The sequence below is a fragment of the Zeus faber genome (genome assembly GCF_960531495.2).
Source record: "Zeus faber genome assembly, chromosome: 14".
NCBI lineage: Eukaryota > Metazoa > Chordata > Actinopteri > Zeiformes > Zeidae > Zeus > Zeus faber.
This window is the reverse complement of record NC_137200.1, coordinates 8,211,781-8,239,013: the sequence shown is the minus strand read 5'-3', so window position 1 is coordinate 8,239,013 and position 27,233 is coordinate 8,211,781. Positions and strand designations below refer to the sequence as shown.

At 42.0% G+C, this 27,233-nt stretch overlaps 1 protein-coding gene across 1 annotated transcript; it reads left to right on the top strand.

Annotated features, from left to right (window-relative positions):
- Window positions 1–5,741: 5,741 nt before the first annotated feature.
- Window positions 5,742–22,365, top strand: sim2 (SIM bHLH transcription factor 2; the record flags this gene model as incomplete). The annotated part of the gene is made up of 11 exons (XM_080014206.1): window positions 5,742–5,916; window positions 9,698–9,780; window positions 12,019–12,108; window positions 13,554–13,662; window positions 14,621–14,706; window positions 15,520–15,719; window positions 15,998–16,104; window positions 16,758–16,905; window positions 17,788–17,953; window positions 20,645–21,020; window positions 21,578–22,365. The coding sequence occupies 11 exons, from the start codon at window positions 5,742–5,744 to the stop codon at window positions 22,363–22,365; spliced, it is 2,328 nt and encodes a 775-aa protein (XP_079870332.1).
- Between the last annotated feature and the right edge of the window lie 4,868 nt (window positions 22,366–27,233).

The following is a 27,233-nucleotide window of genomic DNA, read 5'->3' as shown; positions in this document are numbered from 1 at the left end:
CCGTCCTTTTCGGAAACAAGGATTTTAAATCAAGACGCACCGTGTTGAGACAACCATTATATCATCAGAATGATCGACCGAGGCCTAAACTCGGTCCTTCGCCACGGCCAGAAGTGGCCCTAAAATGCCCATTTACGTAATCCAACTCAAAACAAACCTCCACCACTTGTTGTAATTTCCAAAAACACTTTTTGCAGCGAAAGAAAAGCCAACAGACCATTAGAAAGCTATTAGGAGGAATGAAGGATGGGTAAATGTGCGGCCAATTGACTTTGCGATTAATCACTTTGCTGTGTATGTGTGCGTGTGTGTGTGTGTGTGTGTGTGTGTGTGTGTGCGTGTGTGTGTGCGTGTGTGTGTGTGTGTGAGTGAGAGAGAGAGAGGGAGAGAATGGTACAGTAACCATGGCTGAAGTCATGTATAAGTAAAGGACAGAGGTGGCATGGACCTATTTAAAAAGTTGCTCATTGCTATCTCTGTGCTATTGAATTTGCTCTGTGGAGATTTCCCTTTATATTGATTATGAGAGAAGAAATGTTCATGTAAGTTACCCAGAGGGTTTGTAGTAATTCTTCTGAGCAATACACATACTGTAGACTGTAATTTGCGAAAGCAGTTTAGAATCTGGCGACTTCTGTTGTTCAAACTGCTAAACCTTCTACATAAATATATATATACATATATGTTAGTATCACATTGTTCTGTATATATTTTATACACAGTACAGTACAGTACATTTTATTTGGCTATTTCTGTTCTGTATTTTTCATATTGGTTCATATTGGCTATTTTATGTTTTTTGTTTCATTTTTATTTTTGTTTTTATTTTTCTAGACCATTTGGCCTTAAAAAAATGTCTCTGTAAAGAAACACACCTTAATCATCACCACGACAAATTCCTCGTATATTTGATCGATGTAGCCTACAGTACTTGACGGGATGAACTCATTCTAATTCTGGTTCTGATATTTCACAGCAGATGCCTTGTTGACCTCGCTGACTGTTAATATCCCTCAATATGTACTTTCATGTACTTTCATTTATCAAGATTTCATCACTATTATTGCCGTGCATTATAATGCACAGTGTTTGCTCTTTTGTCCCCTCAAGAAGGGACGTAAGAGCAAACACTATGCATTCCCTTGCTATCGGGCTTTTGGGGAATTTCGTTTCAAAGGTGTCATTAAACTGCGAGGCTCTTTTAGAGCGGACCGCTGATAAAGAGCTTTACAAATACTCGGCTTGCCTGGACAAAGGCAAAAAGTGTACAAATTAAACCTTTTGACATTTGCAATTGACACTCCTTTTCGCCTCGATGGTATTTTCTCCCTTTGAAAGACTGGAGGGGGGGTGGGGGTAGGGGGGGGGGGGTAGAGAGAAACAAAATTTAAAGATAAAACCTTGAACCACCTCACCTTACATGCATCATCAGATTATTTCCTATTACTTATCGCAAAATCATTTAGAACTCCATAACATTAATACTTTCATCCGCATCATCTTATCTAAAATCGCACAAAGTTCAATCAACGGCTTTGATAAGTAGAAAGGAAAGGGTGTTCACTTTGTGAAGGGGGTGTGGGGGCAGTGAAATGGTCTCCAGTGGAACCAGAGCTGTGTTCATCCATCAACGCTGACAGCCGCACAGAAAAGCGATAGCCCGCGTGCTCACGCCAACGCAAATAAATGGACGGATTACTGAGACTTATGAAAGCTTCCTTCAGGGGTGCAAAGGATTCCGCCATTCCGCCTTTCCAACAACTGCACAATTATCCAGTGTATGCATAATGTGAGTCCTAGGTGTGATAGCTAAGTGTTAATTACAGCGCGAGCTAAATGTTTGGTTATGAGACTGAGATGACGTTGGCAGTGGCTCAGGGCGAGAACGGCTTCGGGGAGGCTCCGTGCTCTTGCTCGTTGCCTCCTTTCAGAGCGGCAACAGGGAATTCAGCTGCTCTGATTCAGCCGCTGAGTGCAAGGGGACTTGGCTCGCGGTCAAACGCTCTCTTGCACTTATTAACACACACACACGCACACACACACACACACACACACACACACACGAACACACTTGCGTGCACACAGGTTTGGAGCTCCCTCAAGGTGGTCCAAAGTTTCCCAACCTTGTTCCTTCCACGACACACCATTTCACAATGAAATAATCCCACGGCACTGCACCACTAGCCTGTTAACCTCTAAAAAAAAACCTGTCAGAAACACGTACAACTTCGACTTATTTCTAAGAACTTCCTCCTTATTATTACGGCCGACCGACAGATAGGGATGTACGATTCATCCGTATGGAGCAAATCCTTTCGATGACTCGGGAGTTGTGAGTCGTGCGAAAGAGAGGGCAAGCGAGTCGACCCACAAACTGAAAATAATTTCTGTGTACTACATTAAAGCCCAAGAAAAATCGGGGAAATATATTTGGCATAATTGATATTGAACATGACTGATTCACTCTTTGCATTCCACCAAAACATGTCATTTTGACCGAATCAAACGATTGTTCCCGGCGGGAATTCCATTCACAACTCGGAGCCAAACCCGCTCTCCGTACTCATTGTGACTCTTCTTCTGTTCTTGCTCAAGGAGTCATTCCATCCATCCACCCAAACGCACAAAGAGTCGGAAAATCGGACGACTCGTTTCCGGCTGCAGCTGATGAATCGGACGAATTAGCGCAGCCTTGCAATTTTTGATCTTGCAACGCGAGAGATCATTTCCGTTATTTCTTTTTTTGAAGGCGAATGCGCGTGCCAATCTTTTGCGCGTGGTTGCCTGGTCGGTGGAACACACTCGGTGGCGCCTCGAGAGAGAGGACTCTTTAGAGGCAAGTTACGTCAGAAAATATCTTACCCTGCAAACCAACGGAACAAGCAGTTGGCCTACACTGTATACAAACGTGTCAACCTCCAGCGTAATTCAGGAGAAGGATTTGTAGCATTTGCTTTGTGTATATGATGCTTTGTGGACCTGCTACTTGGGGGAACACCGTTTTGAGACTAGGAAAGCGTCGCGACCACGGGCGGCCCGCTCGGTTTCACAGGGCGACAGTGCTCACAAATCCATCCGCCTTGCTTCATAATGCCGCAGTGCGACGCCTGAATAGCAGCCATTTTTATCGGTGTGTCAAATCTATATGCGTCTACGAGGTGCCCACTTTGAAGTCGATGCAGGCGCCCTGACCAGAGCCAGCGAATAGAGAGATTTGACTTCTGGTGGCCCGTGAGAACACTGCAGAGCCACGCTACACACTAGGAAGTTACACACTCCTAAAAATGGCATGACTTCCATTGCTTAGCATTTTTGACACAACTGAAGTAGGAAAAACGGTTAAGTCATTGGGCGTGGATCATTAGAGCTATTCTCCCGAGGTCATGGAAAGTCTAAAGTTGGCCTCTTTGGTCTAAGTAAGCCCGTTTGGTTTGATTCAAAACCACAATTTTCTTGTATTTTGACAAGCTGGTCTTGGAAGGATTTCTGATTTCAATTGTCACTATCTTGAGGAATTCAGATTCCTTGAGGGGTTTTTACTCAGTCTCGTCTGACTAATCTGACATATCATAACATAGTTCTGAGCCGGAGAATCACGTACAGTAGATGGTCATTGTTGATCAAAATAGACAACATTGAAATGCTTTATTCATTTTGCACCTTCTTCACCCACCAGGTGAGAGCTGCTGCTCTCTCTGACTCTCACACAACCAGGCAATCTGCACCTTATATACAATAATATGTAGCTTCAGACTCAGCTGGTCCCTCATCACTCCAAGTTGGAGCCTTATGGAAACCCACCTGAGCAGTCCGTGTACAGACATTTTCAGGGGCAGGGGCCAAAAGCCCAGAAAGGGTCTTCAGAGGCATTGCCTGTCAAGTCAGAAATGAGTCCAAAACATTTGGTTATTCCTTATGATTTCCCCAAGTAAAGGCTGTATGGTGTTTTCCATAACTGTGGGAGACTGAGACGTATATACAGGGGTGTCAGGGGGCAACAGCTGATTAAATACCTAGTTTTTCTTCTTTATTTATTTTTAACCCGTGCTGTCAGTCCGCATGGCACAAAACAGAGGGTATTTGTAAGCCATTGCATCCAAGACAGAGTTGATCTGCATAACATATATTTTCTTTACATTTGTGGTGTCCATCACCAAACCCCCTCTCCAAAGAACGAGCGTACCATGTTTTGATGAACTAAAGTACATTCAGTTTTAATATGAGGACATCTGAAATAACAGTGAACTGGACTAGATAGATAGATAGACAGACAGACAGACAGACAGACAGACAGATAGATAGATGGATAGATAGATAGATAGATAGACAGACAGACAGACAGACAGACAGACAGACAGACAGACAGACAGACAGACAGACAGATAGATAGATAGATAGATAGATAGATAGATGGATAGATAGATAGACAGATAGATAGATAGATAGATAGATAGATAGATAGATAGATAGATAGATAGATAGATAGATAGATAGATAGATAGATAGATAGATTAAAAAAAAAATCTGCCAGTATACACTAAACCTATAATAATAAACAACACATTTAAGCTTAGATAACAGAAAATAAAAAAACAATAAAATGGATTTAAAAAAATATACAGGTGAAAAATACCAGAAAAATAAAATGATCATGTCCAAAAATGAAATATATACAATAACTTATTAAATAAACGGTGAAGCAGAGAGATTCGTGTAGAGGTAGACGGGGGCGGGGGTGGGTGGGTGCAGAACAGGGTCTAGGGTGGACAGAGCAGGAGGCAAACAGCATGAATCTCTCACGCCACGAGTGTTCCGCCACGTCTCGTTCGCCAGTTTGGTATAGTTTAGTGCATCGCCTCTTTGGACGCACACGCAACGTGATTTGTCACGTGAAGAGCGGGCCACTGTCGCACCCACGACAGAAAGGGCAGGGCCCGCCGCCGCCGCCGCCCGTGGACCGGAACGGCTCCGCACGCCCCCACCGCGCCAGACCGGACCCCCCCTCCCTCCCTCGGCCGGTGCGCGCTCGTCTGAGACGCGTCCTCCCCGGGTCAAATGGACGTTGCCGGAGCGAGCGGGCTCCACGTGTTAAACCCTGCAGAAGCTCCCTCCTGCACGGATCTGAATCAAGTGGATCTATTCAGTTAGGGCGGGGGCCTCCGTGGACTTGGGGGGGCGGGGGGGGGGGAGGAGGAACGGAGGGACCCACAGTACATTTTACGCATTTCTTTTTTTTTTTTTTTGGAGCCTTTAGGCAACGACCCGTGACCAGACGATTTGACAACACGCGGCACGCACCGACAGCAGAACTCGTTTTTGTTTTTTTTGGTTTTCGGGACTAATTGAAGCAGAAGTTGAAAGGGAACGAAGCATTCCCCCCGATCTCTGGTTGAAACAGATTATTTTTCCTCGCTCTCGGTATCTCCCTCTCTCTCAGAATGGATTTTCGGGCTTTTAATAACAGAAAATAAATACATTGTCAGAACGACACTGGAGCTGTCTATTTCTATTGATCGAGGCTTTTCCTCAGCCGTGTTTTTGGAGAGTTAAAGTCCGGTTCTGCACAAGACCAGATGTCTGAATCCATCACCGGCTGCCCGGGAGAGATTTTGTTCTCTTTGCAAATCGAATGAACAGATGACGATCTAAGGCGCCGGAGCACCGAGGAGCCCCGGGGAGCGCTGGAGGCCCGCTGTTATGTGCGATCGCGTCGGATGCTGAACGCGCCCACGGAGACAGCGATGAAGGAGAAGTCGAAGAACGCTGCGAAGATGCGACGAGAGAAGGAAAACGGGGAGTTTTACGAACTCGCTAAACTGCTGCCCCTGCCCTCCGCCATCACCTCCCAGCTGGACAAGGCCTCCATCATCAGGCTGACCAGCAGCTACCTGAAGATGAGAGCGGTGTTCCCGGACGGTAGGTCACCCGCCGGAGGCCCGTTCGCCGTCCACATCCGAAACGCACCGCGGGGACAATCTGAATTAATTGATCCAGCCAAGTACATTCTGGATATACGATGAATTTCCCATGATGGTGATTGATCCGTTACCAAATAGCATAGAAAATGAGCTTCAACGTCTGAATAAATAATACATGTAATAATAACGACAACAAAAATAATAATATAAAATAATAAAAACTAAAATAAAAATGAATATATATGCCAAATATACACAAATAGCCGAAAAATTCAAAACCGAAATAGTCAAATACATTAACATACACAGAATATTCTATACCGTCGTCTATAACCCAATTGTTCTGTGTATATTATAGACACGCGCCTTTGTGGGATTGTTTTTTCTCCAAATAACAGAAAGTAATGTTCATATCAGAATAAGCCGTTCGAAGAGTCACAAGGACCCGATGATGCGATGGGTCCTTGGCAACGCAGACGAAAATGAATTGAATTATTTCAATTGTAGTTGACAATGTAATTCCGACACTGTTCCAGTCTATCAGATCAAGTGAAAGTCAGAGTTTATTTGAACTGTTTTTTTTGTTGTTGTTGTAGAATCTTAAAACAAGAATATCAGCATGTTTCCTATGAGGAAATGTGTTTGTGTTCAATCCGGGGAAATTTAAAACATTTATCTTATTAAGCTTAGTTTCTGGTGCAATATAATATAATATAATATAATATAATATAATATAATATAATATAATATAATATAATATAATATAATATAATATAATATAACATAACATAACATAATATAATATAATATAACATAACATAACATAACATAATATAACATAATATAACATAATATAATATAATATAATATAATATAATATAATATAATATGATATAATATAATATAATATATGGCTAATTAATAACCAGTATTTTTCCCCCACTACTGCTACCAAATCGACTAATTTTACCAATATATTAGGCCTATAATAATAATAATAATAATAATAATAATAATAATAATAATAATGTTATTGTTATTGTTATTATTGTAATTACTATTATTATTATTGTTATATTTTTTTTATTATGAGATTCTTCTCAGTAACCCATGTTCCGTGGATGCCGTTTTCGGTCCTAAAATGGTCGTTGCTCCACCTTTTTACGAGACAACGACTCCGCCACTTTGAAACAAATGTCCTTTTTAAATGACTCAAGCAATCAACAAGATGAATGGCTGGATCAAACTGCCGGAGAGCAGCACTTGGGGGGTGAAAGGTCAGAAAAACAGCCTCTTTCCTGCTCTGCCATCACTCATAAGGTCACAGTGTGTTCGGGCCACCATGCAACCCTCAAACCTGGCCCCAGAAAGTGACACCACGTCTCAAAACATTTCGATGTTTTTGAACAAGATGTGTTTGAATGTTTAAGCAAAGCCAGCGCTTATCATTAAAATACGAGGATTGGGTCCAGATATGAACAACAGCTATTTTTGCCAGTGTTTCGATTGGATGTTACAGTAACGTTGCCTTGACGTCATTATTCCGCAAATTTTGTGGAGAATTACTGTCAATTATATATATAGATAAATATATATATATAGATATATATATATATAGAATATATTGTTTCCTCAAACCCTGTCAGGCCGCGACTTAAGCCGATATATTTAGGGAAATACGACAGGACGACAACAGCTTTCATAGCGTGTATACTTACATAAGACAACATCATGTGCTCTAATCTTAAATCAGCACAAATATAGTCTGAAACGCCTTCAATAATAATAATAATAATAATAATAATAATAATAATAATATTAAAATATTGTGACTTGCTTTCCCCCCGTTTTTTTAATTCAGCAAGCCTACATACTGTATTTCATTTCAACATATTTTATTCCGCTGATTAATAAAGTCGTATCGCATTATGTATTATCCTGTCTTGTCTTATATATCTTATCGTGTCTTGTATTACCTAATCGTGTACAAAGATTACAGGATGCCTTGCATTTCAAGCATTTCTCTTCAGAAATCCATAAATAAATAAATAGATACATAAAATAAATAGATTAATTAGTAAAAAAATCATATTCTCTCAATTCTGTAATAAATAATAATAATAATTATTATTATTATTATGATTATTATGATAATTATATTTAATGTTATTATGATTATGATTATGATTATTTTTATTAGTAGTAGCGGTGGTAGTAGTAGTAGTAGTAGTAGTAGTAGTAGCAGTAGTAGTACTTATAGGCCACACACACACACACACACACACATGCACACACACACACAGTCAAATGTGATCTGGCATTTGGTTCAAAAGTTGAAACAAGGCCAGGACTCCTCTAAATCTACTTTGGATGATTATATTTTCCCCTTTGGCCGTTTCAAAGGAATACATTTTCACCCAGATGCTTGAATATTGTAATAATTCGGGGTAGAAATGCAGGCGAAATGCTACTTTAGTGGAAACTAAATATTTGTATGTAAATGTTCATCCTCCGCCATTTAGAAAACATTCAAATATAAAAAAAATAATAATAACGAGTCAAAACACAGTTTTCTGAAAATAAAAGTACATCTAAAATGATACAATTAAAATTAGCTATCCACCGCTCGCCCCATTCTCTGTTATTACATTATTAATATTAAGTTAAAAGTGTAACTCTTGAATTTAATATGGAATATCTAACTGGCAGGAGCCCCACAAAATGCCCCACAAATAAAACCACAACACACATGTCAACACACTGCAGCTGGAGCAGTGCGGAGAGGAGGCCCAAAATAATGTAGAAAAATGATCCCAGTGCTCCCATCGAATGACTGTAAATCGTACGAGTATGAGAACACATGCCTCTTCACGAATATGAGAGGGCACACATTTCCAGCCCAAACACAGCGAGTGTGTAGAGCTACCACTGCATGGGAAATACAGTCGGCCTACAACAGAACACATAGTGATAACACAACACATGATTTTAAAGTATTGGCCTTCACATCCTATTAAGGCCTACAATTAATAGAAATCATCATCATTCAGAATTTAACATAAACATTGGAGCTGCTGTCATTGTGCGTTTGTCTGATGGTGACAAAAACATGTGAATACACTGTTTATATTTTTAATAGGAAGTTGAGGGTAGCTTCATGTTTTGTCATATTTTAGGAGCCATGGACAGTTACCAGTATTTTCCATTTGAATTTCCATTTCAGACAAAATATTATTCTAGTTTAGTTTCGAAGGTCAGGCATCAATGCTATACAGTACATCCTGCCTCATATTATGTCCTTTATTTTGTATTTGTTTACAATATAAATATATAGTTTAACAAATAAAACTAAATTAGTCATTTAAAGATATCAGGCTGGTCTTGTTTTTTAACAAGAAAACCCCAAAAAACAGAAATAATACATAAATACATTAAAATAAATAAAGACAGCTTCTTGATCTACACTTCATATCATCACTCAAGTTATTTGTGACACATTATCCACTCTACTTCAATGCTACGGCATGTCTCCGTCTTTGGCTCGGACGTTCTGCACGGACTAAATCTAAACGCGTCGGGGTGGCCTGTGTGTCTACGTCAGGCTAGAACAGGCCATTTTTGGCTAGAAGGTTCAAGTTGTTTTTCTTGAGGATGAGATATTGAAATATTCCATATGTGCAGTGTCATTCTCTCTCTCTGTCATATAATGTGTGTGTGTGTGTGCGTGTGTGTGTGTGTGTGTGTGTGTGTGTGTGTGTGTGTGTGTCTTCTCCACGCAGGCCTTGGAGATGCTTGGGGTCAATGTTCTAGAGTTAGTCATCTGGACAGCATGGCCAAAGAACTGGGCTCCCACCTACTACAAGTCAGTAAAGCCTGACCATTCCTTGCTGATTGACATTGACATTTTGCGTGACCATATTACACTATAGTATCATGTGCTATGCTATACGTACATATGTTGTTAGTATTGGACCTGGCACTTACCCTTTGCATATAGTCAGCGAAAAGGAAAAATATACAAGGGGCCTTTGAAAAAACACAAAGTTGAACAACGTAAGGAGTTGAAAGATGATCAACATCAACAGCTTCAGGGTCAAATAGAACTATCTTCCCAGATATAGGTCCTACATTTGAGTCTTGTAGAAACGGCCAGTCCTGGAGCTTGGGTGGGTATGTGGACGGGGATGTGGTGGTTGTGGATAGAGGTCGGCCGTCTGTTTGACAACTCGTCCTTTCTGAATTGTAACGCTTGTCCTCTGTTGCTCTGGTGATCCCCTTTGTAGAGGGCTGCTCCCGCAGGGAGGCTGCTCTCTGCGTCGACTGATCGTTATCTATCACCTCCCAGTAGCATATATTCATTTAGCGTTTTGCAATTTAGCCAATTTTGGAAGGGTTGAGAATGTAAGAGTCAAAGAAGTGAGTGAAAGCTATGTAGAGTGGTTGCTTTTGTTTCCCGGATCTGGCGAGGGGGCCATCTCTGATTTTTTCTCCAAATCCAACACGGCCTCTGAAATTCAATATGAATCAAATACAAATATCACTAATTAGAGGTTCATGCTCCCATAAATGGGAATAAATTATAATATGATGAGCTTTTTTCTGATCAGGTACCTTCCGAAATGTTTATACAGATCATTTGACCTCTAATTGTGTTCAATGCTTGATCCAATATTGCTGCCAAAATCCAATGTATGTCAGTAATGGCCTTAAATGGAGATTTTGATAATATAATGAATGGTTTATTACTCTCAACCTTCCCCATGTCCATTACATAACTCTTTTTGTCTCATTACATTCAGTGGCGGCCGGAATATAACTCACACCAAAATAAGCGGGTTGATCCGGGTTAACCCGGATCAACCCGCTAAAAATAGACGATTGACACCTTTCCCACTGCCAGGAGAAATGCCGTTTTTTTCTGGTGCATAACGTTCGACGTCACAAACACGTCAGGAAAAGGGGCGTATCGTAGTGCCAGTGTGATTGGGAATAAAACAGTAGAGGAGAGAGCAACTTCAACGAACAACAACATAAAACTTGAAAACGTAGTATTAGTGAGTATTTTGAGCCGTTCAAAAGAATCGGATCGTTCATGAAAGACCCAACACCACAGTAGAAGCAGCATGGCGCATCCATGCTGCCGGTGCGCGCACCGGTCCTTCAGCAGCGTGGAGCAGAGCCCGGCGGGGTGCTCCCCACGGTGCGATCCCCACACTCACAACATTTCGCGGCCCCCCATGTGGAAAAAAGTCAAAAACCTCTGATTTTGGAATTAAAATGGGATATGAAACGATGGAATGATATATTGATATTTCTGTCTGTTCATGCACCAACGTCCAAAGTTTCAACGTGCGTCACATCGCGCAGGTAAACAGGCCAAAATTAGCATCAACCCGGGTGTCCTGTCTTTCCCAGATTTCCCAGCCCCTCGGTTTCAGAGAATGGAGTGTAGTCAGCTGACTGATGGCGTGTACCAATCACAATGTCCACACAACAAGGCAGCCTATTCAAATCCTAACCCTTAACGGTGCTCCGGCCGATTGCCGGAATGTTCCCACCTCCACCCGAGTCCCCACCTACAGCATCAGAAGATAACAGTGATAACAACGGCTCAGTCCAGGGTTATGCAGATCTCCCTGCGCAGCACGGGCGGGCTCGTCCTGGCCTGCAAGGGACGGAGCCTTTACTCCAATCACAAAACAATGAAATTCTTAAGCTAAGATGTGTTCTCCACTGAATATGTAATCATCTCATTCTGGGATATTTGTAACTCTGTGGTGACGATGACAGTTCAGATCAATCGGCGATATGCTTTATTGATATGTTCTAGGCTCCTAAGTTCTTTATTCTGATTCCTCTGGACTCCATTTGGGAGTTTTAAGGCGAGCCATTTTCAGTATAACGTTTCCTAAAACTGTTGAAAATTTATATTTTTATCAGTCCATATGCTGATCACTGAACAATTCATGCAAATGATTTCGTTCAACATGCAAAAAAATATATAAGTTAATTTAAAAAAAAAAGGAAAGATTTTAAATCCCATATTTGCTTTCTAATCATTACTTCTGTGCAATTACAATGTGCTCTCTTCCTCCTCCAGACCCTGGATGGATTTGTTTTCGTTGTTGCTTCGGATGGTAAAATCATGTACATCTCTGAAACTGCATCAGTTCACCTTGGTCTCTCCCAGGTAAGACCTCTTTTAGCTTGTGGTACAGTATAAGCACTTATTTGTAGTCATAAAAGTCCAGTTTGAGCTCGATAGACCCCGTCCTTCAGAATAGAGGAGGGGGTAAGTGATCAGTGTCAGTGTTGGTCAAGGTCCACGATCACCTCCTTCATCCACGGTGCCTTTAGGTGTCGGTTATTAAGAAAAGTCACCGTCTATCTACATCAATGCATTTCATTGAGAGGAAGACCAAATAATGAATACTGTTAGAAAACTTTCTCCCACTGCAGACCTGTCGGGTGGTTATAAGTGGGGCCATGGGAGGCCAGACTAGTCTCAGGTGGCTGGCCTGGGCCTCCCAAATTGCTGTGGCATCTAATGTCATGTAATGCAATCCACTGCACTAAGTCTTAACATTTTCACACAAAGGCCTATCGCTTAATAAAAGATGCACCAGGTTGATAACTCATCTGATCTGCTGGCCAGGACGTCCCTGGCCAATAACAGAATGTGCTTTATAATACAATTAAATGCTCAAATGCATTGTTGTTTCAACACCAAGGAACTTACATTCGGGATGCATTATCAGTCTCCCAACACATCCCTTAAATCATCACTTTGAGACTCATTTAGTGGATATCTTCCCCTAAAGCCTCTTTGTGCTTCGATATCAGAAGTTGCAAAATGTTGAATAGATAAGCACAAGCAATAGCAAGGAGCATTCGTAAGTTAGTAATTATAAATAAAAAAATATAATAAATGAGTAAACAGACAACAAAGTTCCCGTATAGAAAACAAAGCTATTCTATTTTCTTCTGTTGTCATTGGTTTAATTTAGTGTTTTCCTGTATCACTCGCTGTTCTTTGCATTTTGTCATTGGAGACCAGAGAATGTTACTTGCAGACTGATGTGCGGAGACAGCAAGACCGAACATCAGAGATTTTCCGTCTGTTACACCACCGTCAGACTATCCTTTACCATGGATTTCCGTTCCAATATGGTCAAGTCTCTACAAGTCTCACATATTTTTTTCACTTAAACTAATAATCATCAGCTGACTATACAAGGACAACAAGGAGCTAGTATTGGACAAGGAGAGATTGGCTAAAGATGAGTGTCATCCATGTATATACATGTGTTTACATATACACAAAACATGATGATCTTTCTGCCCAGTGAAAAAGAACCAAAATATCCCCGACTGAGGATGTCTAAATTAAGCTATATAAGAATCGGAATCAGAATGAGTTTATTCGCCAGGTACATTTATATATACCAGGAATCTGTTCTGGTGGGGTTTGGTGCATTACACTGCAGATCAGAAATAGTCATATATAAAGATATACAAATATACAAAAATGCAATACTGGCGGTTAAGTAGTATAATATTTTAAGTATATAGTAGCAGTCATCGTAATCAAAATGTCTGTTTCCATGCATGCATGCATGTGTCTGCGTCCCATAGGTAGAACTGACAGGAAACAGTATATTTGAGTATATCCATCCGTCTGACCATGATGAGATGACCAGCGTTCTTAGTGCCCAACAGGCACCGCACCACTGCTTCTCCCAAGGTAACTCCCCCTCCATTCGTTCACCTCGGCCCCCAATTATTACCTGCATTTATGAATACCTCTCTGCCCAACTCATTCATGTTGTTTACATTTTGTTTGCATTTAATACTTTAGAGCAAAGTAACAAAGTTGGGGCCCAGACAGACAAAGACGAACACAAAGTCTTTCACATTTCTTTTGCCAGAGTTTTGCTAACTGCGTCCTAATTGTTATTCATCTTACCTTGATTTGGGGAATAATCTGCTGTTCCATTTTTAGTTTGTCTATTTTTTATTTTACCTTTGTTTTACCAGCAAAGGCATTGAGAACAAATTATTTTTTATAATGACAGCACATTTTTATAACAGACAAACAGAGGCACAGGGTGATACATGTAGCAGACAAACATGTGCAAACAGGGAAAGTAAAAAACAAGCAGATAGGGAGAGTGAGAGGAATATTATGGGATCAGCTGAGGCATGGGACGGGGTATTGGGACGGGGCGTGTTCCGCGGAGGAACGGTAGCACGGGTCCAGGAAAAGGTAAATGGGGATGTTCCAGTTTTAAGGTCTTCTGCAGAGTACTCCAATGAGTGAACTGGAATGACGGATGAAGGGTGACGGAGGTCTTGTTTTTGGGAAAGTTCTCATCTGTGATTCCCAGAGTAGTATTTAAACCTATATAGTGTAGGTGCTATCTGATCCGGGGTGTCTCCCTGCTGTGCGCTCAGCAATCTGCGATAGGCCCTGACTAGGCCAGGCTGCAATGGATGGATGGATGGATCTTATATTCAGTATTTGGTTTTGCATTGGCTTAGTTATTCTAAACAATATCACTTTCTCGCACGATTGAAAAAGTTTGTGTCTTTGCTAAAAATATAAAAGGGTTGGCTGCAATGTGGCTGACATTTGGCCGGCTGACAGCTTGTCAAATCAAAGTCTACCCTTTGCGTTTCTCATATATGTCTTTAATCCACAGAATATGAAATGGAGCGCTCCTTCTTCCTGAGGATGAAGTGTGTCCTGGCTAAGCGCAATGCAGGCTTGACGTGTGGAGGATACAAGGTGATGACACACTCTGTTTTAATGAAGAAAACATTCTTAACCGAACATATCTCCCGAATCGGTTCGCCGACAGGTAGAGTTGGGCTTTGCTCAATCTCTCGCTTTCAGGCGCGGGCAGGCTTGGTGATTTTTAACAACACATTCTTTGGGACGACAAAAATATTCTTTGGCAGTCGAGGTTTCATAAGTAAAAAGCGGTGGCGGGGGGTCAGGAAGGATTCATTTGGTGCAAATTTATTGCTGTGAACCTTTAGTGGTAAGTAATTGCTTTGTCTCAGTTATGCAATACAGTAAGTGAGATATCCCAATAACTTTTTTTCAGACGTTTAAGCTGAAATGAAAATAACTTGAATTTCTCTCACACCATTATTTTTCTCAAATGAGTCTGGATATTGCGCAATAGTAAGGTCTCTTTCTCTTGAGTGGGAACACAGATTAAGGTCAGTGCATTTTAACATACTAATTTATTTGAATATATACTAATACTTTATATAGCTACAGTATATGAAAGGACAGGAGCTTACTGTTGGTACTCAAACCTGGTCTCGGCCAGGAACAGCCTTTTCTTGCTCCTGACTTGCATGCATCTTGGTCTTTACTTGGCGTTGACTGAGATGGTTTTGTCCATAATTCATTGAGGGTAGGGAGCATACGAAGGCAATCAGGAAGGGATGAGGTCTCCCACGAACGCACACTTTGTTCCATGTGGATTTGGCTGTTTGAACGGATGAGGCGGCTACCTAACGAACCTGTACCGCTGTTTTCTTCATCTGAGTCATCCAATAAGAAACTTCCTATTCTTTGCCTTGGCAGGTGATCCACTGCAGTGGCTACCTGAAGATCCGTCAGTACATGATGGACCTTCCGCTGTACGACACCTGCTACCAAATCGTGGGCTTGGTGGCTGTCGGCCATTCGCTACCTCCAAGTGGCATCACAGAGATAAAGCTTCACAGTAATATGTTCATGTTCCGCGCCAGTCTGGACTTCAAGCTCATCTTCTTGGACTCCAGGTATGGAGAGGGAAATTGCATAGACTGTCGATTGGATAGGTATCTAACAAATACATAGCTGCTTGGATAAAGAAGATGGGTGTATGGGTTGTCGGAGGAGTGGATCGATGGACAGATGGATTCGATAATTAAGGGGTTGAAGAATTGGGATGGTCAGGAAATGAAGATATTTCAGCTGGCGTAGGACACTTGCTTCTATTGCATAATAAATGTACTAATCACTATGAGATATAAGCCATTTAAGCAAATATGTTTTTGTGCCAAACTGTGGGAGCCAGGGTGGCGGATCTGACAGGTTATGAGCCACAGGACTTGATTGAGAAGACCCTGTACCACCACGTCCACGGCTGTGATGTCTTCCACCTACGCTACGCTCATCATTTATGTGAGTCTTCTCGAGGGGCAGAAAACCTCCGGAAGAAGAGGATGATGATTGTGTGATGTTTTTTTTAAAACAGCATCGACTTATGAGCAACTGCTCAAACAATTGCAAATAATACAATGATCAGAATGCATCCCTTGTAATTCCACAGTACTGCCCAGCAACGCACAAGAATCATAGGATGCCTAGCTGTACAATTTGGAACAGCTTCAAGCAAATCTTGATAGGATGTGGGATGAATACTGATTATATATTAGTATAGATCTGTATTTTGTAAAAATTGGATCTATCCCAAAATGAACACGAAGATTCGATAAATTTCTCGACAGGGAATAATGATTGCCAATGTTTCTCACATGAAAAAGAGCTGCTCTCCCCCAGTGCTTCGTAAGTGTGGATGAGAACCTTTAATATCGCAATAGATTCTTCTTTCTTTCTTTCTTTCTTCCGTTCCCTCTCTATACAATGCACATAGGAAGCACGTTATAAACAGAATATATAATCTTAACTCATATATATATATATATATATATATATATATATATATATATATATTTTTTTTTTTTTTTTTTTTTTTAATGTACATTTATAACATATATAACAATAACATTTATTTATTATTGATAATTGCTAATTATTCTTTCAACTTCCCGTAGTGTTGGTGAAAGGGCAGGTCACCACAAAGTACTACCGGATGCTTTCAAAGCGGGGAGGCTGGGTGTGGATACAAAGCTACGCCACTATCATCCACAACAGTCGCTCCTCCAGACCTCACTGCATTGTCAGCGTTAACTACGTCCTAACGTGAGTCCACGCTTCCCACCTACCAAATGAAATATCCCAGTTTTCGGGGACTTTGCTTCGTGATATACATCTTTCGGCATCTCAAAAGCTGAGTTATTATACAAGGTTATACGTCATGGGGCGGTTTTACTGACAGCGTTTAATCAAAAAATCCAGACTAATCCTACTTAAATGAATCCAGAATTTAAAAGATGTTTTTCTGAGACGTTGCTTAATTTAAGATGAATCAGGTCTAGACTAGGAGGTCCTAGACTAAGATCATGAAGGACAAGTCAGCTGCTTCTGTCTGGCCTTGATGCTGGAGTCCAGATCATCCATTTTCTCTATTGTCAAGGTCCACCTGGAGCCCCAGGTTTAATTTAAGACTTCACTTGGACCTAGATTAGCTCTAATCTTCCTTCTGGAAATCAGATTTTTTTTTCAAGATTAGGGCAAGTCTGAGACTTTTTTTAAACATGACTGAGAGAGGCCATTTACATTAGTCCAGATTAAAAGTGTGATCATGTTAGGCCTAATCTGTCTCCACGAAACCGCTCCATTGTGTCTTTATGACGATTTCAAAAATAAAAACAAAAACACGGATCACAGGGGTTGTAAATGCAGCTACATTCAGAACTATTATGGATGTAAACCGTTTATCCGTCAGCTGGGCACCACTTCCAGTGAGAAGGGGGTTGCCAGGTACAAACTGCAATGCCTCGCACCAGATCATTACTGTCCACAAAAACTCAGCTGACTCAACTGGCAACCCTACACCACTGACGTGGAGTTTCACAGGCGGCACACAGCTGACGATGATTTAAGACACGCAACATTTTACCGCAACCAATTACATAAATAGTCTACTGTATGTCTGGGTTTTGTGTGTTTCGTCGTGTACAGGGACATTGAGTACAAGGAGCTGCAGCTATCTCAAGAGCAGAGCCGCTTCACCAACACGGACCCCTGCTGCAGGAGCAACCTGGCATCCCCTCAGGAGCATCTCAAACATCTCAAAACCAAAGCCGCGAAAGTCAAGACCAAACTCAAAACCGCCCCATATCCTCAGGTACTGTCGGATGGGTGTTCTTGGAAAAAGCTCACCACATGATTAAAGTACGATCTTTTGACATGGACGTCCTAGTCTTACAAACCCCCATCATACTTCATGTGCAGCTCCGGAATTATAGAGAGTTGAGCAGGTTTCAACATTATGTAAATGAGCAGAGTCGGGCGCCAGGCGACAGCCAATGGGAGGTAAGATATGATATCAATGGCACTGATCCTTGGAAAATGGACTCCCGGACCACTTCTTCGTTCACGTTTTAGGCTTCTTTTTTTTCATGGAAAAAGTCCCTTAAACTATCCATAAACTAAGGGACACGTCATTTTATGTTACAAAGACAGTTCTTTATTTTAAGGGACGGATGGCAAGACTAGTTGCGCAGTCTTTTCAAGAGGTAATTCATTTTGCAGTAAACAGCTACACCATTAAAAAGGAAAGAAAGAAAAGTACCCACGGCACCGTCTATCTATATACTGTATATTAAATATGGAAAGGGAGAGAGGTTTGACATGTTTGATGCGCCCTCAACAGCTAGTCCATTTTGAGCCGACACGCCCACAAAAGCCAGAGGCACAGAGACCCGGCGACGAGACGAGAGCTGCTCGGCTTCACGCTGTAGCCCCATCGCCGGCGGTGTGACCCTGCTGCAGCCTGCAGAATGGGGTTCGTTTATTCCCAGCCACCGTGGTTTGATTGGTTTAACTCTCGAATTTGGGCGAGGTTAAACGTCGATGGTGACTGGATGCTAGCTGTGAGCGTCGAGTGTCACATCCCGCTTCGTGACAATGCTTTTCCCCAGCTAATCCAAAGGTGCTTTCTTTTTTAAATAGTTTATTTTGTTTCAGAAGTACACATAAAGGAACACTTAATCCTTCAGTTTATCACAAACACTGAAACTCACCCAATTTGGTGATACATAGTTTTCACTGGACAGGAAGCGGCTGAAAAATTGTAAAAAATAAGTAACTTGTAACTGTATCTGTCATATAAATGTAGTGGAGGAAAAAAAGAATATTTAACAATAGAAAACAATTACACAATAATAAACAATATTATATGAAGTATGAAGTTGCATAAAATGGAAATAGTCCAGTAAAGTACAAGAACTTCAAATTTGGACTTAAGTAGAGTTCTTGAGTAAATGTACCTTAGTTACAATCCAGGTGCCATGCCATCGTCCTGAGGGCCCATGATTACGAAACCCCAATCGTCCGAAAAAATGTCCCTTTGGACTTGGATGACACCATAACCCTAACCGCCATCTCTAACCTTGCACCCAAACGTAACCATCTCCAAGCTTATATCTAAACTAGAGCACAGCGGGATACGGCGGGGCTTGCGGCTTTTTTATTTTACTTAATATATGGAAATGTCAGAAAAATAAATATCGACGCTTTTGTTTGGAGAAACGCGGAGCGGTAACTCCAGTTGTGGGTGGAGTGACGCCGATGATGGACGGTTCTAATGAGAATAACGTCCTTGGCCTCGTGTAGGAGGGCAGCAAAGCTGAACGGCTCGTTTCCCACATGTTTTCTGAAATAGATTTAAATTTGTGCGTTAGTAGGCCCATCACGGACCCACATGTATGCGCCCCAGCACTGAAAATGTGAGTTTTTCCTAATAGGTCCCCTTTAACCATCTCTAAACCGACATTTTCCAGACTATTTGGATGAAAACAAAGCGATAAAAATGACCGGAACCCTCTGGAACATGAGTAGTGATGCCATGCTCCTTTTACCAGGCGTATATTATGGATGTTTAACTTGTCAACTCATGGTTCAAAGGGATCATTATGTTTTAAAATACGAAACCGAGCATTTACCAAGGAGCAGTTCCCTGTGTTCTTTTAAGTCCCAACCAATGAAATCAATGTTTAACCCCGCCCAAATTCGACGGCTAAACCAATCAAATCACGGGGGGATGGGATTAAGTGTTCGACGTTGAACATCGCCCGTTCTGCAGACTGCCTAGACTGCAGACTAACCTAGGCTCACTCACTTGCTCACATGATGGAACAGCGTAAACAACGCTGCTTGATCCTGGTCATTTAGAAGAAGTGAATTTAGATATTGAGATTCTAAAGTCTTAGTCCGTATGAGACGTTTTTTTTTTCTTTTGCCATTTGGAATTTGAAAGCAAAATATTTCAGTTTGATATTAAAAAATGTTCAGCATTTTTAAACCGTCACAGCTCTACTCCACACATTGTGATCCGCTATAGTTTAATATTGATGCGCATGGTCATTTTTTGTCCAACAGGAACCGCTCCCAATGTCTAGGTATTACTTCAAAGTCATCTTTGTTCTATGTTGAAAGTCGAACAGTCAACAGTCAACTACATGTTTATCCTAGATTATTGTGTTTTTTTAAGGGGGGGCTTGCTCCTCATGCACATGGCTGATTAAAAAAAAAGATACAATAATAATAATAATTTTATACGTGTGTGTGTGTGTGTGTGTGTGTGTGTGCGTGCGTGTGTGTGTTTATTTGTATTATTTATTTATTTATTATTTATATTATAGTATTGAAAATATATCCAGTGTTTATGTGCCAGTTAAGATGCGATGTTAAAACACGTCAAAATGAAACGGGGAAGGTCCTGTATCTTCCTGGATCTCTATGGAGCCTGTATTAAAAAAAAAAAAAAAAAATCAAAAGATTGGAAAATGTCACCACTGCCGTTTCTGAATCCTAGCTGTGCAGCCGCCCGGTGGAGGCGGACAAGCAGGGCTGCTCGTCGCAGGGATCTAAGAGGACCGAGGCGCCACACTACCTCGTCACATCCTGCAAGGAGCAGAGGCCACACTCCACTCTTGACGTCGGGGGCGTGGTCCGCAGCGCTCCGTGCGGCCTTCCTGTTCCCTACCCCTACAGCCACCTGTACGTGGAGCCCCAAAACAGAGCTCTGGCTGGATCTCCCGTCCCTGCGCTGGCCTCACCCTCTCACCTGGCTCAGCAGTTCATAAGCTCGCTGCAGGGAGCGGGGCCCGTTGGGCGCTGGAATTATGCCAGTCCCAAGGCGCACGACGGGATTTCCCTCAGCCCCTCGGGGGTCATCACCACAACAAAAGGTAGACTTTGGATGAAACCCACACAGACTGGATGCAAAGTTATTTCACATCAACTTAACATCAATAGAGTGTTGACGTCATGATTCCAATCATATTGAAGCTTTGAATATGCTGTTATGCATATAAATATCACATAATGTATATATTAGTCACAGACTAATATATCACAGACCACCATCTTGCTGAACATGGCTTATGAATGCTTTTTATTTTAACTTTAGGAATTTGATTTGAAAAACGTACTTCTAAATACTTTTTATGAGATAAAAAACTGTTATGATTATATTTTGCTTATATTACGATTATTAATCCTGGTGCCCCTATCACAAGGAAAGGAGGAAAACTGTTATCACGTGGAAAACGTAGTCATGACTGCTCACGACTGGCAGTCAGCTGAAGCTATTCTCTTAATACTAGACCGAAGATTAAGTTGACACCTGGTGAACTAGGTTTGAAAATACTGGATATTTTCTTCAATATTATTGGCAAGGTAGTTCATCCCTTTCTTGAGTGGCAGATTAGTGTAAATTCTCACTGATCTCCATTTTCTTTGTCAGACCCTGTGGCGGCAACTAGTGGGAATTACCCCGGTCAGAGCCACACGGAGGCGTTCGCCAGCTGCACAGCCCTGTGTCACAACGGCACGTTCAAGGACGAGGCCTGTGAACTCCAAGCGCTCATCAACAGAAGGGCCACAGATAGCGACGACTACCACCAACCACGGGCCGCTAAGGACAGCAAGCAGCCGTTCGAACAGGACATCTACTACAAAGCCACTAATGGCGGTGAGGGTCGAGGCGAAGGCAAGCCATTGCCCTATCCTTTACTCAGTGGCTTGGTCCTGAGCAAGGGTAGCTGTGAGCAGCCCCGCCCCTATCCTGCTATTAGCCAGCCTTTCCCCATGCAGGTGGTGCTGGAGCAGAGGAGGAAGCTCCGCATGATGGATGCTCCTTACCGCTTTAAAGCCGGCAGGTATCCAGAACATGCCGGCGGCCACAAAGAGCGTGCAAACCATAAAGAACCAGAGTGTGAGGCCTTGGAGAAGGAGAGAAAGATGTGGATAGGAATGGGCGTAGGGGTCGGAGTCGGAGTTGAGGTGGGGCTGCCTGCCCAAGCCCCGTACGTGTCTTTGAACCTTCACCAAGTGCTGGGCAATCATAGCTCATTGAAGGCCCCTCCCTACGCCACACTAAGCCATTTAACGGACAGTTACAGTTGCCATGGAAATGAGGTTTCGCCCTTCAACTATAAAATCCAAAGCCCCGCCCCGAGTCCCTCCCCAGAAGGCCACCGGGACATCCCACATTACATTGGCACATCCGTTATCATCACCAACGAGAGGTGACCTCATCCCTGTTGGGGACTGTCTCAGGGCTTGTATTGCCAGAAACAAGTGGACTGACTGTTTTCAGATTATATTGCTGATATTTGGCAAAACCCCTCCAAAGATTATTTTAAGTGGTTTTTTTTTTTTGTCTTCAAAATTACGTTCCTTTGTTTATGAGCATGACTATAACTAAAGGCTTTTTTTTTTTTTTTGCTAGGAGGCTGAATATTATTAGCCGATGCGATCTAAATCTCAGTGTATTTATATATACTGTATGGCATTTGCAAAACAATATTTTCACCATTAATCCGTTTAAATGAAAATGTCAAATTATTAGGCACACTTAAGTTTAGGGCTTAAATTCAGGGCCAGACTGTCAAATGTATTTATAAAAAAAAAATGTAATCACAGCTACAGTCTCATATCATTTCCCCAATCGCTGTAAGTTCCAGTTAAAAATGTCGATTTTTCTGTTTTGCATTTTCATATGCTACCTTCTGCACAAGTCTTTTTTTTTTTTTGCCCTGGAATTTTAATTCAGGCTTGTTGATAAAAGTGGTTTGAAAGCATTTAATGCTAAATTTAAAATAATTTAATCTATGTTGTGGTCATAGTTCTTTAACTGGACTGGACATTGGAAATACGGTTGAACTGATTTGTCATTCAAAAAAGACAACCATCTGTCTTCCATACACGTCACCCTGAAGTACATGTTAACTCCAATCTCTATGTAACTGTGTTGTCTCCCCTCATTACATCCCTTCTGCAGCTCAGTATGAGCCATGTTTTATGATCAGGGCCTAAATAACACTCACTCACTCTGACAACAATAACGCACATGGTGGGCAGCATTCCACCATCGCAGTTTACACATGGGTCACTTTTCTTTTTCTGTTCTCTGTCTTCGGCAACATGACATCCCAAATGAGTTGTGTACACTTTGTTAACACAGGACTATATGGGAATATATTTGTTTACAATTGCCTTGTTGGATTTTGTGAATATCTACTTCTATCTTATTTCTATGAATGCAGCCAAATAACATTATACCAATAAAAATAAAGTGCAGCATGGTTCTGAATCAGGCAACGACATTGTAAACTTTTTGAAACGCTCCAACCGGTTGCAAGTAAACCTCTGGAACACTCTGATGCAGTACAAATGATGTGGTTTCTTTATTTGAGCATCAGCATATCTTTGAGGATTAAATACAGACTGGTTATTGACCATTTTTTACCATAGCATAAACTTTTAATTACAGATTTAACAACAATACACCTTTTAAAATTAAAATTGACTCTTTAATTACGTCAAAAATCGTGTTTTTTATTAATCCTTTAATGGGAAACGTTATTTTCATTCATAGATTGGTAACATTTTACAACACAATTTAGGGCTTTTTCTTTTTTTTTTTTTACCTGTGCTATCAACAGGCAATACAGGACTTCCCACTCCAACGAGACCGCTCTCCTCGCTGTGATGGAGGTTCGCCGCTCTGCCAAGACTTCCTCCCTCTCGTCTGTCCTGACCCTCCCAGAACTCTCTACCACCTTCGACACAGTTAACCACCACATTCTTCTCTCCGCCCTCTCCGAAATCGGAATTACAGGATATGCGCCTGCCTGGATTACATCATACTTGGCCAGTCACTCACAGCAGGTCTCATGGAGAGGATCCCTGTCCAAACCTTGCGCTCTAAAAACCGCGTCCCTCAGGGTTCGGTCTTGGGGCCTCCGCTGTTCTCCTTGTGCACTAAATCCCTCGGCGACGTGATCCCCTCCCATGGCTTCTCCTGCCGCTGCTATGCCGATGACGCTCAACTCTAGCTCCCTTTTCCCCACTTTGGAATATCGCAAACCAAGAGGCGCATCTCTGCGTGATTCCAAGATACTAAATACTGTAAGGCTCTTCTGGCTGGACGACCTACCTCTTCCATCAGACCTCTACAGCGCACCCAGAACGCAGCAGCCGGTCCGGTTTTTCGACCAGTCACGATTTGCTCACGTCACTCCCCGCCTTCAGTCACTTCACTGTCTTCCCATCTCTGCTCAGAGAGCTGGTGCTCTCCTTCAAGGCCGTCCATCCAACTGCTCCTCCATATCTCCAATCGCTGGTCCTGTTCCAAACTCCATCTGGTTCGCCTCCCCCCTTGCAGGCCTCGCTCCTCCGCCGCTACGTGGTCTCAAGGGTCGTTTATCACAGCCACGACCCCCCCCCCCCATTCCCGACGCCCCGATGGTTGGAACGAGGTTCCCCTCGTCCGTCAGAGCGGCCGAATCGCTCCCCGTCTTTCGTTGGAGACTTGAAGGCCCATCTCTTCAGTCTGAGGCTGGACCCCACCTTCACTTCCATCTGCCTCCTCTCCGGCAATGTAGCCTTGCTCTAATATCTCCATGCATTATCTGCTCCCCAGACCCCTTAGCTGGGGCTCAGTTAAGAGTGTTTGATTATCTTAACATGTTTCTCCCTTAATCATTTTCAATCAATATGAAAGCTTTCCGGTAAAAAGTATCCCCTAATAGTCGACAAACTCCTCGATTTGCTAGTTTTGACCTACATACTCGCCCATTTTAGACCTGGATAATAGCCTACATGTGCACGGTGCTGTGATCATGATTCTAGTCACATCTTTCTAGTCACGTCATAACTGTCAATAATATTGACCCTCATTTTTGTCGGCGGAGGAAACTTCATGATCTAAAGAGTTTAAAAGACTGTATTTATGTCAGTGTTTATATCTTCTCTGTTAACCTGGATTTAACCTCTCCCGGAGCAGGTGAAGTGTGCACCATCGTTTTATTCCATAGGGTACCCCTCGGAGTTAAACAGCATGTTGTTTGTGTACGGTTGGTCCAAACCGCTTTGCACACTTACCACTCTGATTAAATGGATTTCTGAACAAGGAAGCGTTTTAGAGGAGGACAGCTACGCTATTCTGAAGCCTCTGTACAACTCACGACCGGCTGGAAATATGATTTCTACCCTCGTTTTTCACATTACTGCAGCCACGCTCAATTACAGCCATAATAGCACACCTAGTATAAAAAAAAAAAAAAAAGACCAGTCCATGTGAATATTCTGTGACATGGATACAGGCTCAGATCAACCTGAAACAAATCAAAAGTAACTGCATCCATATTATTCAACATATTTAGGATGACATTTGTGGGCTTGTGGGTAATGTTTTTGGAATTCTGACGCAATTGGAAAAACAACGTCCTTCGTTTGAGCTGCATCTGTCAGTTTTCATGATAAATTGTTACCAATTTTCCATGACAATTAAAAAAGGCATAATGTATTAACATTCACAAAATACAATATAATTAGAATTATCCTGTGCACAGAATCATGTTTTGTATGTTCTGTATACAACTGAATAATTTACACTGTTAATCTTTATTCATGCTAATCGTCTGTGCGGAAATTCACCAAGAAAAGCCCCTTGTATGTGAAACTTAGCTGAATCAATTTGATTCCGATTCTGAAATCAAAGGTTTCAAACTCAACGGTCAACGTCTCAAATCTTGTTGAGGAATTGTGAGGAGAAATTTCATGAAAAACACAAAATAAAACATGAAACCAGTTTAAAGAGAAAGGTTTATTCGAGTCATCACAAAAATGATTGTGTGCTTATTGTAGCCATGAGGTACACCATGGACCCACCCTTCCACAACTTCCTGCGAAGGATCACTGAACTTGAGATGAGGTGATTGGGTGGTTACAGGTACAGGATATAATCACCTGACACTGACGGCTTCTCCTCCAGGAGGATGTCGATTCCGCGCCGAAATCCCGAAACCGCACTGTAAATATGGTGCCGTTTCCAAATACTGGGAGCATTTCCAGCTTGCAGAGCTTCAGCCTGCATAGCGACCGCTGGGTGTGTCGTTTTGTTTCGGTTTATAAATATGCAGAATTATCAGAATTATTATTATTATGATCAAGATTTCCCAAACTTTTTTTCCTGCACTATAGGCTGTCGTGTTAACCCCTAAAATCATCACAAACCCATAGAACTGTGCCTATTATGTTTACTATTATTCAGTGTTATTGCTCGGATTATTATAATTATTCTCCTTTGCGCTTTTGCAGAGGACACGGTTGAGGTCAGGCTGAAGCAGAAATCTCGTGGTTCAAGTTTCATCTGAATCGATCAACATGCAGTGCCAGCATCAATTAGTGAGAAATCGACTCAATTTGACCGGAAGCAGCCGAACGTTCCATGCATCACCGACACGCAACGGTTCTAAAACTTCCGGTCAAGATGTGTGGAGTAAGACGCTTTGTGACATCATCTAGTTTGTTACATATTTGCTGGTTGTGGCTTTGTACGCACCGTGCGAGCTATGTGGTGTGGAATCCATCGCTCTGTAGTGGTTGCAGACAGTGTGTGTGTGTGCGTGCGTGCGTGTGTGTACCATCTTACCTGCTTGATGTCAGTGGGGCTTTTCGATTGACATTTTACGCTCTTTCCCTTTTTGTAAATATTAACGCAGTCCGTTCGCATCCAACCCGGTGCCGTGTACCTCCTGCGGCATTGGAGCCAGTCGTAACACACAAACTGTAGGAGTGGAAAACAGTCCAAAACATATGCCGTGTTTGTGGCCTCACACATGGAGTTCCCTTGCAGCTCCAGAGCAACGGGTCTGCATCGGGTCCGTTTTATTCACGGTCCGTAGGGTTAAGAAGTTGATGAAACGCCTCTGAGGGACATGCAGTGTTTAATCCGTTTGAATGGAGGCGTGTTGTTGGAAAAGTCCACACGGAGTGATTTCCTTCCACAGACACACCGCGAGGCAGGACTCTGTGGACTACAGGTAGTAGACTTCTAATGTTTAGGATAAAGTAATAGCACACAAGTGTATTAGCTTGTATTAGTAATTCTG